General features: G+C 45.2%; 1 protein-coding gene across 1 annotated transcript in view; it reads right to left on the reverse strand.

Moving 5' to 3' along the window:
• The window catches only part of AGBL2 (AGBL carboxypeptidase 2), a 2,805,139-nt gene that overhangs the window by 1,230,293 nt on the left and 1,557,967 nt on the right, over nt 1-16,879 (reverse strand). The window contains exon 14 of the mRNA XM_069623090.1: nt 10,804-10,905. Coding sequence (XP_069479191.1) covers nt 10,804-10,905 — 102 coding nt within the window. The remainder of the gene's footprint in view (nt 1-10,803; nt 10,906-16,879) is intronic.

The following is a 16,879-nucleotide window of genomic DNA, read 5'->3' on the forward strand; positions in this document are numbered from 1 at the left end:
GCACTGAATGACTACTTGATAGGGAGAGCTTAAAGGAAACAAAACTAACATTTAATAACGAGCACTTTTGAGAATTTTTAGGCGGGCAACTTTAACGTCGCAAGAATACGCTGCCAGGACTGCAGCAAGGTAAGAGCAAAATGCCGGTGAGATTAGCATATGTAATAAAAATAATAGGGATTTTTATGATCACCGGGTTCTTGGCTGCCTCTGTCTGGCAGTACAGCTATGCTATCGATTTTATTGCTGCACCCAAACCTAATATACCCCCGTTCCCTGCTGCAACAGGTGTTACGTCAGGTGGTAATAGTAATTTTGCACCCAAGCAAAATAGAGTTAAACGCAGCACATACTCAGACAATAAAGGTATTGATAATTATGTACAAGATTCAGCACACGTCGCAAACAACATATGGTACCAGCACATGACCCGTATTGGTAAGCAGACAACCGAGGATAGCTGTTACGTTTGCTCATTAATACCATACGCCATGAGCGCTTCACGAACATTTGTTGCCACAGAAATAGATGAAAAAACAGCACAGTGCATAATATATTTGGCCCTGTTCCAAACGAAAGGAAGATTTCAAGGAACAGTAGTGCACATGACATGGAAAACACGAGACTCATACCCATATGAAAACAACTTCCTCAAGACCTATCTGAGTTATCACAAGACCAGTTTACATGCTGAAGCATTCAGGTACATAACAAGTGGCCCTGCAAAAGGAGAAACAAAGAAGGTAACACTGCAGTATCTACCATGTGATTGGTACGCCACTGAAGTTCCGGGTAAACAAGGATGCTGGGAGAGGCCACTACTGACGATAATAGGAAAGGTGTATCTGGGCAACAGCTGGGAGATAGGAGTGATTGGCAGCAACATGGTAACAAAAGAAACTATCTCAACTATCGAGACACACAATCATCGATGTTGGACGACGTGGATCAAGTATGTACCAATGCTCACGTGGGTAGAAGAAGATGAAGACCCAATAACTATACTACCATTGACTGCGCCCAAAGTATGCTACCAGCATAAAGGAGAGGTGGACGTAGGATATAACACCAATTGTGCAAGCGTGATGGAGTTACCTGAGGGGGGAGCGGGAACAGCAGTAATAATGGACCATTATTGGGCCTGCGGAGAAAAGGCATATCATACACTGCCCCCCCTGTGGAATGGTGTGTGCACAATGGTACACGTCAATGTACCATCACTAGTGGTACCTAAGAAGAATGTCGATGTGGCGAAATTTCCTAAAATGGATGAAGGGGATAGGAGAAGAAAGAGATCTGCACCACTTCAGAAGGAGCAAGAGAACAGGACCAACAGCAATGATACTGTCCTAAATAGGAGAAAAAGACAAGGAGAGCCACTGACAGGAAATTACCTGTGGGGAAGGTCGGAAACGGAACTAACATCAATACCGCCAGAACACAGACTATTCAGCAGAGCAGCAATGTTCTTCTCCTCAATAATACATCCGGGACTGCAGGCATACGCAAACGCAAAATGGCTCCAAATAACCAGATGGGAACTAATGATGACCATCAATTCAACAGTAAATGGGTTCAACGCAATTAAAGAGGAACTGCGAGCTGTAAGGATGGTAGCACTCCAGAACAGATATGTATTGGACCTTCTCACAGCAATGGAAGGAGGAGTTTGTGCAAAGATAGGACAATCTTGCTGCACGTTCATACCTGCCAACGATGCTGACAATGGTACACTGACAGAAGCAGTTTCACAATTGGCCCAGATGCACTCCAAAATGATGGATGAAAGTAACGGTGTAGACAAGGATAAGAGCTGGTTTTCACTATTATGGTCATGGATGCCATCTTGGCTGTCAGATGGACTGAAAATAATAGTGGGGTGTACTATTTTGGCTGGAGCTACTCTGATCATAATTAGATTTTGGAAGGCCCGGAAGGCACGCACGACTGACGAGTTGCTGGAAATGGTGGGAATGCACCCCTTAATGCCAGCAGATGACGGCCAGCATACAGGTGTGATAATACAAGAAAGGGAGAAGTTGCGCACCCAAATCATCACCAATCATCTAGACCCACCATCAGTGAAGATCGAGAACCCAAGGAACCCCAGGAGCTACATAGGAAGATGGGTATACTGTACTCCTGGAGGAACATGTGAATATATGTATTGGTCATTTGAAGATCATGTAAACCATTATGGACATCTCGGAGGGATAACTAAGATATGGAGGGTAAGAGGAGATAACGAGAAGGATATGTTTGTGGTCGACAAGTCGACCAGAGGGGGGACTGAAGTGGGAGAATGGAAGACCAGGCTCCCGTCCTTCACCTCTCGCGCTTGGCCTAGAGGGTCACGGCCCAGACACCCGCCGCGAGAAGAGTTTGTCCATTTACCAGACGACCAGGTACCCTGGTACAGGAACATACGGATGTGTCCACCTGCCTGCCCAGCAGCCCGCACTGGCCATGCCGACACCTGCGGCTCGGATCAGCTAGACTAAAAACCACACGTCGTTAGAGATGCCATGACGACCTAGACAACGGGAAGCACATCTGTACAAATATACACACTTAACATTTCCACACCAATCTACACGAAGAACATACTCAGTGCTCTGACGTAGGCGACAGGCATATTCACGGACGTGCATCTTTATTATTTTTACATAGGCTTTCAGAACGCAGAAACACAAGACGCATCATGAACTCATCTATAACGCTTGCTCACGCTTCTCTTGAAACCCGTTACCACCATGAGAGGTATAATGGAAACACGATACTGGTCATGGAAATATATGCCATTATAACCCAAAAGCACCTATGCACCAAACAGACTACTTAAGCACCAGGCCCGAGTAGGCCTCAAACAAGAGCTCCCGTGGACATTAACAAAGCAAGAGTCAGGTTGCTGATCCTGCAGAAAGAACCCGGTGGAGCAACCAGCCAAGGTCGCAATGTTGCAAACCCACATCCAAGAACAAATCATCAAAGGCACGATGTTGCAACCTCGCACTCCGCGCCTCAACGATAAAGGCACGCCGACAAATTAAACCAGACGCGCAGTAGAAAAAACAATATTAATTGTGCAGAATTCTGCCTCTTTCACGGTCCCTCCCCACGTGACCAAGCCGAACCTGACGAGATGCCAAAACCCAGGAGAGAAAAGGCGTCTGAGTCCCTCACTACGAGACACAGGCCGATACACTTGAAAGGCTCAATGGACATCTGCTACAGTGGGAGCGGTCAGCCTTCCACCTATGAATAAATCCTCATATTGTCTGCACGTACCCATATTGAAACATTGTTGCAAACACAGGTACACCGAGAGCTGGGAACAACGGTGGTCCCAGGCTGGGAAGCTCACGGATGCACCAATCAGAACATGGGGCTCTTATCTCAGACGTCAGTAATACTAGCCAATCCTCAGGAGTCTTCATGTAACAATTCTTATGTATCTAATTGTAGGGACAACCCAGATATACCACCTGACTACACCTTGTCCACTAATATCATTCTCTATATGTGTACTATACTAACCCTACCACTCGAGCAACCAATTAAGAGTGGCGATAGGTTTTTTGTTAACTTTCTGAAGTGACGCAAGTAGCGCGTCATAATGCAGTAAAAAGGGCCTGCGAGCCCCACGATTGTGTGTGTGTCAGGACGAACGCGTACGCTCCTTGACCCATCCCTGCCGTTTTGTCTAAATAAACAGCAGAGTCACCTTGCTCCTTGTGTGTGTCTCATACTCTATCTCGTCTGGGATATACGGGAGGAGTTGGGGCCTCCCTGCCCGGAGGTCTGCGGACGGCCCGGCCGACCCCGGCAGAATTTCCCCCCGACACCCTTCTCCAGCCAGGCGGCGAGGCGGGAACGACGATCTTGTTTGGTCCGTTCCGAAAGGTTCTTGCAGAAAGCACAGTCCTTCTCCACGTGCGTCTTGTCCTCATGAAGGCAGTAGAGACCTCGCAAATGCTTGTCCTCCTTGAAAACGTTTTGTAATCCGCATCCAGGGCAGCACCCGACAGCTTGGATCCGGGCGTCGAGCTTCCCTTGTCCTGGGCCATGTCCGTTGAGGTAGGCCGCAGATCTTCCAGAATCCTCCAAGAAGCGTAAACTCGATGAAAACTTCACCCTTGAGGGGCATAGAAGAATTCGAAACGTGTCCCCGTTATCGGAAGTAGAAACAGTGGAGCTTGAGGCTCGATTAAACCGAAAAAATGAGAAAATCTCTTGAAAAAGTGCGAAAACGTAGCAAAAACTCGAGAGCTAAAGCACGAGGACTCCCAACACTTGAGCGTGCGGTAAAAATCTGAGGATGGCTGCCAGAGGCGGGGCTTAGGGAGAGGGCAGTCATTGGCTGGGGGCAGTATGACCCAGAGTTCAGTGATTGGTTACTACTAAGAAAGACAGATCAGAAACGAAACTGATACTGATTTTTTCTTTACCGAGGACTCCCAGCCTGACGATGGGGAATATTCATGAGCATGTGAATCCATGCCAGACCCCATGCTGGAGAACATTGAGAATAGCTTGTGCATACTTAGCATGTTTGAGCGTGATATAGATGTTTGTTTGAACAGAACTAAGGACCTGACTATTTTCTCTGAGATACCGGCTTTGAATGCACTTTCCTCCTTTGACATTAAGAGGATAGAGCTTCCTAAAGGATGAAAAATGGGGTTATGTACCATCCATTTCCACACACGTGTGGTTATGGACTTAGTGTTGGCTGAAGCCTCGAGACTTAACACTCTAGAATTCAGAATTGAAAAGTGTGAACCTTACTTGCCCCGCAAGATTGAGTGGAATGAACCAAAGGGAAGCGCTAAGATACCCCAGGAGTTAGACAACCGTCTAACTTGCCACCACGCTTCAAATGCCGACAAGTTTGGAGCAACACGGGTGCACTGGAATAAGGGAGGTAAATGACCTCAGTAATGCCTCTTTAGGAAACCTGCTATTGTTATAATTTGTCATTTGGAATTATCGAGGGAACTTGCACCTGACTTCAAACACAGAAGCTATTGCCTGTTTGAAGAGAAATTATTGTATTTTCTTGGAGGAGACTCGGCTGACTGCCTGCCCTGTGCTTGATGGATATCAAGTATTTCTTCAATGCACCCAGGCGAGTCGGCTAGGCCGTCTGGCGAGTGGGCTCCTTACTGTAATCAGGTCAGGTATAGGCACAACTGCTGTGGTAATCCCCAATCTTCCATTTGGAGTATTGGCCGTACAAGTACATAGTGTTGGGGAATTAGCCTCATTTCTCCTAATAAATATATTTTGGCACAAGGGTGTGGGCAACCTGAATAAATTCCTCCAGCCAATTGTGAAGTGTATCATGACCTGGCGTTGCGGGAACATTGGGTGCCATGTTTTAGTAGCTGGTAACCTAAATGCGGATTTTCCAGACCCCGATATTGAGGAGGCACAGTGGGATGCCACCTCAGTCTCTGTTTCTTCGAACTTGAAAGTACAGGCGTGACTGAAATGGGCATTGTCTTTTTTGGCTATTGGTCTGCACTTAACAACATAGAGAAGGCTACTGGTAATTCAGCAACATGGCACAGGGGTAGTAGTTCCTCCGCTTTAGACTGCATATTTGTTGACTACTCCTTATTTCTGTCCTGTTCTGATTTGTACATCTTTCGGAACCGATGGAGTGATCATTGCATGCTGAGTGCTCATTTCAAAAAGCATTATGGCAAGTTTGAAAGAAGCGCTTTAGTTAATCTGGCTGTGAATGGAAGTGGAAACAGGCTGCGCCGGTCCCCTAAGGAAATGTACCACTTAAATAGATCCTTGTTGGAAACATTAAAACTACAACATATGAATGGAAAACAGAATGTTTCAACGTGGAACATTTTGGGAAAAGCTTGTTGAATGCAAGTATAAAGTTTTTCCCCCATGTTCAGCTGTCAAGAAGAAGCAGGGCACTGTTCATTTGCATAAACACGATGCTACGTTTGCTATGAGAAAAAGGGCCTAAAGAAAGGCGATTAGAACTAACCATAATAGTCTTAATTCACAAGACGAGAAATATAGCAAAAATAAACTCAAGCACAAGGCCTCTCTCTTTCAAGGTGATGCTGAGCTAATGCTCCACTTTTTAATTAAAAGGGATGTACGCCACTTTTGGGACGCTGTGAACTCACTGTGAGCCGTAAACATGGATGGTCAATTGAACGTGGTCTCTGAAGCCTCTTGGGTCAAACACTTTCAGGCTATATATACTAGGAGTAAGCACACATCAGACGAAACAAAGCTTCTCCAAAGAGAGAAAGCTTTGGAAAATTGGTTAATTCCTGATGAGATTTTATCTATAATGAATTTCCATAAATCTTCTCAGGCACCTGGACCAAATGGCCTGACAAATACCATCTTGAAGGGTGATTCGTGTTCCAGACTCGTGCCGGTCATCATATGTGGTCCCCATTTTTAAGAAGGGAGGGGAACTACCGGCCCATAGCTCTTATAGATGTTGACAGCTAAATATTTGCAGCTGTTTTGCTTCAGCACCTGGAAGACTGGGCAGCCTCCATAGGCAAACTGGATATTTTTGAAACTGGTTTTTGCAAGGGTTACTCTGCCAATATCAGTGGAGCAGTCATAAGAGAATTCCAGGAAAAAGCTTCCAGTCGGATTAATACTCACTCAGGGTTAGAGCAGGGATGTGTTTTGGCACCTGGCCTTTTTAATCTCTATGTTTCCAACCTAGTTTGAAACCTGCTGCATTCATTGTACCGAAATTTAGGTCAGTAAAATCATCATGGATGGCTTATGCAGACGATTTCCTGCTCTCCGACAACTCCAGGATTGGTATGCAGAGCTTCTCTCTGCCTTTACGCAAGGGATAACAGACTTCTGGCGAATCCCTCTAAAAACAAAATACTGCAGTTGTCTAGGGGCAGGAAACGTAGTTCATACAGATGGTTCTTCCAGGACACTATCTTAAGGGGCACCTTGAGCATGACATATTTGGGATATCATATCTCAGCACACCCTTCAATCAGAAATTTCCAGCAGGTTCTCGCTGTTAAAGCAAAAAACCTAACAAACCAACTTATAACTATGGACAGAAAATTCAGGAGATTTTCCATTAAGACAGCTATCCAGTTTTATAAGGGGAAAGTTGTTCCCAAACTGATCTACGGTTTGGAGCTCTGGCCTATCGAATCATATTTCTGGTTGGACATTATAGAGGGGAGTATGTGGAAATGAGTTTTGAGGATACCTAACGCTGTTCCAGTGGCAGCAATGAGGTATAAGTTGGGCTTATTGTCTCTAAAAACGAGGGTACAATGGTCTCTTTTGTCATTATACCGTAAGATTATTTTCCCAATTAAGGACACTCTCAGTGCTGATGTATCCTCCTTGCTGGGAGCAGGTGATTCCTTGCAAGCCCCTTTTTGGGCTTCGTGGGAAAGTTAAGATTACACTGTGACTTGCTGCTTACAGCTATAGACGTGAATGTCGACCTGCTGGTCTCCAATCCCATGAAAGTAAAGGGGGCACTTTACCCTTACGAATGGATTCATACCATTGACTCTTTCAATGATATGATATGGCATTTATAACACGCCTGCACACAAGTGTTTCTAGGCAAGACAAGGGGGGGAAATACAGGGAGGACAAAACAACAATCTTACTAGGCCTTGTGTCATTCAGATCATGCAAGCGCAGGGAAGAGGAGAAGTGCAAAAAGGGGGGGTGTAGAAGTGCAGGTAATCAAAAAGGGAAGTACCCAATTTGATTGTTTCAATTTGTTCATTGGGTCTTTTTAGGTGACGTTTTCACCTTTTTCCCTTTTGACCTACTCACCTGAACATGATGTCCAGGGGTTTCGGGGTTGTCCCCCGCTCCTCATGTTCATGTGAGTAGGTCAAAAGGGTTTGCAGGGAGTCACCTGTATCTTAAAAATGGAGGCATGGAACAAAAATTGCTTAGGCCCCTGTTTTCAATGAACAGTCTAAACAGGTGCCCGAGCAGTTTTGATGCGGGCAGTCTGCCCGTGAACAAAATGTTCACGGACAGATCATATACTTCCTCAAAAAGTGCAGCCAGCTGGTGGCTTAGTGCAGGTAATCAAAAAATGCAGCCAACGGGTGACTCATAAGTGCAGGGAAGGGGACTGTAGGGTTACAGATACAGATCACAAGTGCTGGGGGGCCAAGAGACAGTGTGAGGTGCAACTGGACAGGCAGGGGCCTGGGCCCAATTTCAGAGGATGGCCAGGTGACCAGTGTGTGGAACAGACAGGTCATCAGCAGGAGAGAGGCAGAGAGAAAGCGGAAGCAAAGAGGAATGTCTTGAGTTGCTTCCGGAACTGCAGATGGTTCTGCTCAAGTTTGAGAGAGGCAGGGAGGCTGTTCCAGAGGGAGGCCCCAGCCGAAGAAAGAGATCTTCCCCCATCTCTCTGCTTGGAAAAGCGACTGACCCTCAGAGAGTTGGAGTTGGATGAGCAGAGAGCTCGAGAAGAAAGATACTTAGGAAGCGAGAGTTGGAGGTAGTGTGGTCCCAGGCCCAAGAAAGCCTTGTGGACAATGCAGAGGGTCTTGAATTTGATCCTTGCTGGCACTGGGAGCCAATGAAGAGAATTCAGGCTGGAGAGATACGATCCCTGGGCTCGAGGCCAAGGACATGTCTTGCAGTCCTGTTCTGGATAAGTTGTAGAGAACGGAGAGTAGAGGCAGGTAGATCTAGAAAGAGGGTGTTGCAGTAGTCCAGCCTTGAGAGGACCAGAGCTCTGGAGACAGTGAGTTTCTGGGGAAAGTGAGGAAAGGAAGAATACCTCTGAGGAGAAGCAGCTGATAGTTTGACCTCTTAGAGACGTCGGAGATGTGAGGAGAGAAGGAGAGAGTGGAGCCGAAGATGACCCCCAATGCTCTTAGCCTCACAGGTAGGAGCAGGAAGAGTACCCAGAGTGGGCGGCCAGAGAGAGAAAGGAAAGGAGGGAGTTGGTGTTCTGATGAGGAGGATCTCAGTCTTACTGGAATTACGGCAGAGTTCATTGGCGGCACACCACTCCTGGATTGCAGACAGACAGTCAGGAATGAGAGACGGAGTAGAGTTGGCTGAGGGGAGCCTGAAAGAGAGCTACGTGTCATCGGCATGACAGTGAAATTTGGAGCAGAGAGCAGCAATGTGGTGGGCAAGAGGTGCCAGGTATTGGTTGAACAGCCACAGAGAGAGGTTAGACCCCTGTGGAACACCACAGGTAGAGAGAGAGATAGAAGAGAGCAAGGACCCCAGTTGAACCTGAGAGGGTCGGTCAGTGAGAAAAGAGGTCAACCAGCCCAGGGCGTGATCAGTGATACCCAGGTTATCACAGAGGAGCTTGAGCAGGATGGCATGGTTAACTGTGTTGAAAACCGAAAAAAAATTGAGGAGAATGAGGACCGAAGGAAGGTTAGAATCAAGGTTGGAGAGCAGGTCTTCACAGATGTTCAGAGCAGTTTCCGTGCTTCTGGCCGCTCAGAAGCCAGGCTGATGGTCATGGAGACAACCCACAGATTCAGTATGAAGGTTAAGCTGGGAGATGCCCAGCTTTTCCAAGAGTTTGCCCAAGAGTTTGCCCAGGAAAGGGCGTGATAGAGATCGGGCGATAGTTAGCCACAGAGGAAGGATCGGCAGAGGGCTTCTTTAAGAGGGGGTGCACATCCTTCATTGAGCCACTTATCGAATAAATACAAAAAAAGGAGAACCATTGCTCCGTATCTTTTGTTTCCCAATTTGTTTTATCATACTGTTTTAATGTGTGTCCGTTGGAACCTTTTACCCACTGGGGAAGTATTACTGAGAAGATGGATGATTGTCGGGCCCAACGCAGTAGGTAGGTTTTGTAAAAATTGAGACTGCGAAACATCTTCTTTTGGAATGCCCTGTTCTTCACTTAAAACGATTGCTATATGTTAAACAATTAATGGGAACCATTGATTGGATGGACCAGAATAGTTTATAGAAAAGATGTTTCATGAGTCCTTTTACCACCTATGATCTTGCAGTAGCAGCTTTTATTAAATCTTGGGCTTTGGATAAACAAGTTCAATAGTTTTAATGATTATCTAGTGTTGTGCTGTTGAATGTAATTTCTCTCTCTCTTTTTTAACATACTATCAAAAAATGTAATTCCGATGCTTTTAAATGTTTTAATATTTTAATAATGAATTGATTCTCTATTAATTTCTTAATGTATTGTTACTTTTATCTATGTTGTGAAGGTTTTTTTAAACCATATGCAATACAATAAATAAAAACATTGACCTCTTGTCTGCCTCCTGAGTCTAAATTAGCATACCAGTTATAGAAGCTGCATCTCCAATAGGATAATGTTATATCAGAGACGGTGGAGCTCTAAGCTACCAAGATGATGAGTAATGAGCAAAAAGGTAGGAAGACTTGAAAAATGTCAAATCTATGGATTACAATAACAATAGATTAGAAAATCAGAACACAGACAAGATTTGGCTCCAGAAGAAGGCTGCATGAAATAGGGCCTTGAAGGGAACAGCTGGAGGAAGCAAGCCATGTTTTATTTTCACAGAAATAGAAGTACAGTGCATCCATGAAAACATCTTCCAAAAGGAGAGATCAGGTTTAAATCTATAATGTATTTTAAAAGGTGCAGGGCCTAAAATAAGCAATTTAGGAAAGTATATGAGAAGACAGCTGGATCCAAGTAGTATTTGTTCTGCTGCAGAGGGCATGGAAATAGGAAGAGACAACAGGCTTCGAGATCATTAACTACTGTCAGTGTCTAGGTTTCTCTGTTGCACACTTAATACAGAATATTTTTCTTACCGAAATATGTTCTGGTTGACTTTCTTTACAACTGGAATTCCATTTTCGGTGCAATTTATTTCTTTCTTTTCTTGACCGGAGACGTTTCTTTTTCTGTTTAAACTACACAGGGATGTAAAACAAATGTTATTTATTTATTTAATTGTTTTCAGTCACTGAATAGCACTTGTATGCACTTCTTTGAATATCTACTCCAAACTGTATATGAATCTGCATGAAAAGTATAGTGAACACCACTGCGATGAATTCCATGACAAACACCTCAAAGAACATACACAGGACAGTTCCACTGTATGGATTTTTGAGGCCTTGGCAGGAACATAGTTGTGGACCCTAAGCAAAAGATTCAGGTTTCAACAAGTGGTCGAAATTGCATATCTCCATGACCTGTTTTACCAATGGAATCCTGAGGTAGGGAGGAGGGTCTCTGACATAGAAAGTGTGAAAGAATACTTTGCTTCAAAACAATCCTGACCGGAACATCTAATGTTAAAAGTACATTCACAGCACAAATGTAATCAGAATGTAACACGCTAGGAGTATGAAGATCTTGGTTAACCATTACATACAATCCTTAACTCAACATGGGGGAACTCTGGTATGGCAATCAGTCTTTTAACAATACTTCTATGCAATATAATGTAAAGGGGTAAAGGAGTACCTTTTGCCATTTTGGTGGCCTCTTGGAGCATGGTTTAAGAGAAAGGAAACTAGTTGGAGAAGGGGGATAGGGAGGTGCGAAGGTTATGATATGGTATGATATGATATGGCATTGTAACGCTCCTATAAACAAGTGTTTCAAGGCGCGAAACACTTGTGTATAGGTGTTGTTGAGGTGTTGATGAACGAGTGTATAGGCGTTGTTGAGGTGTTGATGAACGGGTGCAGGCCAGAAGTGACAGATGCCTGTGTGTTGGTATGATTCTAGGTGCCTCCTTGTATTGCCAGATGGGGCATCTGCTTACCCAGAGGGACGAACCCAGATGTTGGTGTGCTGCTTAATTTGCTACTATCGAAGGTAGAACTTGGAGTCCGTAGTGGAGAGTGCAAGGTATTCTGACTGGACTTTGTCCGGTCTTTGAGTGGCACATATCAGTATTATTTTGTTTGTTGAGCTTTAAGAAACTTTCTGGACGACATGTGGTCTTCCAAGTTGTGGCTTTCTCTGGGCTTTCTCTGGGAATGGTGTTCCATCGGTTTGTTGCGAGACCTAAGAAGGAGGACCACTCTTGGCATTTCCAGATGAACTTCTTTGTGGTGGATTCAAGGCATTTTGAGCTATATACACAGTTTTGAATTGCATTTTGTGCTTGTGATGCATATGTGCTGATCCTATAAGGGCTTCCTGCCGCTATTTCATCTCCTTTTGCATCACCTGCCTCCAGGTAATATGACTTAATTTTGGTGGGTAATGCCGATATTACTTGAGTTTGAAGGTTGCCATGCAACCCTCCATATTACTCCATGAAGAGGAACATTTCAGCCTAACTAAATTCAGCATTGCATTAAGGATCACAATATTCTAATTGCGCTGGAAAAGGCTACTCATTTATCAGAAATGTGAATTAAAGATTGCATGTTAGATGTAGTCCCACTAAAAGCCACACACTTCACAGTGCCCTGGGGTCAAGGACTCCTGTTCCTTTGAGGAACTCCCTAGACCACCTACCATAGCTGCCTGTATGGGACTGGCTGCTATGAGGAACAATATGGCATCTTTGCATTTGGCTGAACGCAATGCTACAAGAAACCACTATGGAAAAGGAGATGTCTCTTTAACGGGTGACGCGCATTTAACTGGGACGAGTCAGAGAACGAGAGGAGGAGAGTATTGTATGCAAAGGAAGCCCCCTGACATCATCACGCCTGTGGGAAGCAGAGCCGAGGCGGTCACGGAGCAAGCAACTTCTGAGGGAATGAAGAACGCCAGTTGGGGACGCTGGAGGCCTGGAAGATGCAACAGCAAAGAAATCACTGTGAAGAGGAAGAGAGGACCCATGTACCCGGTGGTGGGCTCTGCAGCGTGGTGGGCAAGGAGCCCGAACAGCGATGCAGGGATCACCGTTGCTGGAAGCGTGAACATTGCCAGTGCCCTGGTACAGAAGTAACTGTGAGAAACCTGAGGGTATTCTCACTCCTATTACCCCTGGGTCCTCTTCGCAGGTGGCCAGGGAAAGGCCATCGCTTTTGGATCCTTACCCTGGGGCTGGACAAGCGAGGGAGGATCACCTCGGTGGAGGGTCTTTGGGGACTGGGAGTGTAATGCCTTTGGGAGAGACATTGTATCCTCCTTTTCCTACTAATGACAAACGCAACCCATCCACGGCCTTCACGGGTTATTATGAGGCAACTCCCCTGACCTCCTTATATATAACTAACAGTACTGGGACAAAGAAGAGGCAAATGGGAGCAATGAAGACTAGGTGCTTTTATCACTCTGGTACTGGGACGAGGAAGAGCCATGCTGAGAGTAGTAGAGGTCAGGCATGTTCCTTTAATGATGATCAGGCAAGGCCAATTGTACACTTGCACCTGCAGCCTGTTAAAGGGCTGCAGGTGTATAAAAAGCCCAATCAAATGATGTCAAAGGGAGAAGCAGTGGCGGTGATGGTGGAGCAGCAGCAGAGAGGCTAAGAGAAGCAGCGGGGAGCTCTACGTTTGCAGCACGCCAATGGTTCAGGGGAGAGCTGACCGGGAGCTGGGCCTCCGTGGACATGAATGAATGTTGAAAGGGGAGCCGTGCAGGGAGGCTGCTCCTTTTTCTGGTGTTCGAAGTGCTCATTCACCTGGGGACAGAAGCCAACCCAGGAGTGCCTGAGGGGCAGAAGGTGGAGCCCTAAGGCGGAGAACAGAAGGCCGAGAGATCTGCACTGCACGAACACCCATAGAAGTAACCAGCTTCTATGAAAGTAGAAACCCGGTATGCAAGTGTTTGAATTTACACGGAAGGTTATTTTGCATCAGAGTGGTTGCGTTAATGATAAAACACTTTTTTGAAGGTCTCTAATCCGTATCCTTGTTAATCATCGAAAAATTGAGAACACTTGGTAGCGGATTGGTCGCGTGTACATGAAAGCATGTTTTATAAAATCTAAAGTCTGCTGGCCACGTTATAAAGGCAATCTACAAAGGCATATTACAACAAAGTTAACTGAACATAACAACAAAGTGAATTAAATGAAAACCTTTGACAATTATTGAATTCTGAATCGAATGCAAAGCTTAACAAATATATCTTCATACTTATTGAATACCACACTGAAGGAAAACTGTTACCTATGAAGATTATAAAGGAATGAAACTTTACAAATCAAATAAACGCATTGTGTGCTGAGCTCAAGAGTTAATAAAACTTTAAATACAAGCAAAGTTCATATATGTTGAATCTACAAGCCAACCAAACTGTTGTACCAAACAAACCAATACATATTAAATCTTGAAGTGAATAGAACTTTAACAATGCAAGTGAACCCAACGTATATTGGACTCCAAAGTGAATGGATACCTTTGAAAGTGAATCTTGGGGAAGGGAACCCTGAGGTTTAACCTACTTATTGACTTGAGGGCGGAGTCTCAAGATATTTTGTGTTTTGAACTGTGTTTTGGAACTTGGGAAAGGGAACCCCGAGTACTGGTTAACTCTATATCATCCTAAACTTAATGCATTGCCAAGACTTTTGTTGGAACTGCTTTATACTTGGGGACGGGAGCTGGAAACAAGCTGCGAGCTGGACAGAACTTCAAACGTTGTGTTTAACACTGTTTTGTTGGTTGCTGATATCCCTACCCATTGAATAGATTAGTTGTGAGGGCAAGTATATGTTTTGGACACAGACAGATTCCAATGTTGATCTCTTGGACTTTGACTTTCCTTATTTTTGGTTCGGTAGGGAAACCCCATTATAGTATATGAAAAGACAGGTGTTTTTCCATCCTGATTTTTAAGTTAATAACGTTTTATTGATAATTCAGAACCTGTTGTCTGTGTCTTACTCCAAAATGTCTTCACATAACCCAATGTGAAGCCAAGAACGGGATGCTGGCAAGAGTGAAGAGCGAGAAGCCAGATACTGAAGAGCATTGGCCGAGTGAGAACCGAGCCCTGCAACCCTACCCTGAATACAGAGAGGTACTGGTGGAACCGGGAAGCCGCCGGGGCATCATTGTATGTACGAAGAAACTCGCCCCAGTCCTAAGGACGAGACATTAAACGTAAGACTGTATAACTGGAATGATGAAACCCTAAGAAAGCAAGTAACAAATAATCCGGTTGAGGAAGAACAGTATTTTCTGAAGAGAGAAACTCTTCCCAGTCCTAGGGTCGTGTTGTCACTAGAAAGACCAGTGTTAGGCAGAATCCTGTGCAGGTCCCTTGGGGAACACTGCAAAAAGATTAAGACTACAGGAGTAAGCAGTAAACCCAATTGGTAGCAGTCTGCACCACCCAGATTTACCTGGCAGCTGTGGCTGAGCAGTCAGACCTCTCTAAAGAAGAGTAGGGCTAACAACACAGTAGAGCAAACAAACACTGACCAGAGCTTTGTATAAAAAGTATATAATTATTTAAAACACACTTTAGGCAATATACTAGCACTCTAGATCAAAAGCAAGTTAAAACAGAGTCAGGTAAAGTATACACACCTCCCTTGATAGCTATCAGACAAGTCAGAGTTAAAACACCACGATTTGTTAAACAGATGTGAGCGCGTAACCTGATGGCATTCCAATAGTTCGGTTAAAGGAAGAGAGAAAAAGGCAGAGCATAGAAATAAAACCGGTCCCAACACTTTTAGGAGTTCTCAGCAAGGGAATAAAGGCAGTTTATACTGTAGAGCCAAAGTTCATAGGCCAGACCCACTTTAAAGGGAGCAAAGCGAAATGTGACCAGGATCACACAGTTTAAAATGCACTAAAAGTATTTGCAGAATGTTCAAAAGAGGTTGGGGTGATTCAAGAAGGTAAAGTTAGAAGGTCTGGGGCCAACCCAGTTGGCAAGCCAAGGATTTAAGGGTCACCTTGGGCAAACCGAAGAAAGGGAGGCCAGGCAGGACACAGTACCTTAAGAGAGAGGAAGCTCCAGCGGTGGCAGTTGTTCCTGGCAGTGGTTGCAGTTCATTGTTTCGACCAGGGGAAGACAGGATCTCGTCGAGGAGGAAATGTGGAGTCTTTGCACTGCACAAGGATGAAACCAGCCGAGGTGTTCGTTGATAAAAGGTGCGTTCCTTTTATTCGCGGTCAAAGTGGTGAAGCTTGGCTATCCGGCTGCGGGGGTGCTTGGCATGGGTGATTCGACCAAGAGACGTCTTTGGAAGGCGAAAGGGGTGAACTGGTTGGTCCCACCAGTTCACAGGAAGAAGACTCGTCCAGCAGAAGATCTTCTCTTGTCGTCGGGAAAGTGGTGAGGTAGTTGCAGCAGGGCTTCACCGGTGATGTCGTCGTTGCAGATGGCTCAGCTTCTTCCCTCTTCGGATTCTTAGGTCATGTGGTGACTTCTGAAGTTCAAGTCCCAAAGGCCTTGCTTTTATTCAGAAAACCCCCATTCAACAGCCTAGCTGTCACTCAAACATGCTAAGTGGTGAGCCGGGCGGCTCACCACTGGCCCAATCAGAACAGAGTGTGACTTGAGTTGCTAAGGCAACGCAGCCCAGGGTGCCAATTCCCCTCCCCACCCATCCTGTGGAACCCAGACAGAGTGGCACCATTTGGAGGGCTTCTGTGGAGAAAGAGTTCTGGCAAAAAGACCCAACGTTAATTTAATATTAAATAAATAAACCGGCGGTATCTTTAACATTGCACCAAAAAGTGGTGCGTTTAAAATCAATGGGAAAATCCCATAGAGAATATTCCGGTGGAATATTTTGCGTGGTAACCACTGCCACCAGCCAGAAACTCGGCAAGGGGCGACTGGATAGTGCCCCCTTGAAAACAGACCCAGGGGCATTATAATTAACCCCTTCCAGTACTTCCACAATATGATGGTTTGTACTGGTTCTGTTCACAATTTTGGACTAGTAAAGTCAATGGTGACTTTACATGCCCTGGGAGACAGTAGTCAGTCCCAGGGTATGGAGTCTAT

Source organism: Ambystoma mexicanum, chromosome 11, assembly GCF_040938575.1.
Source record: "Ambystoma mexicanum isolate Mex_15411 chromosome 11, UKY_AmexF1_1, whole genome shotgun sequence".
Taxonomy (NCBI): Eukaryota; Metazoa; Chordata; class Amphibia; order Caudata; family Ambystomatidae; genus Ambystoma; species Ambystoma mexicanum.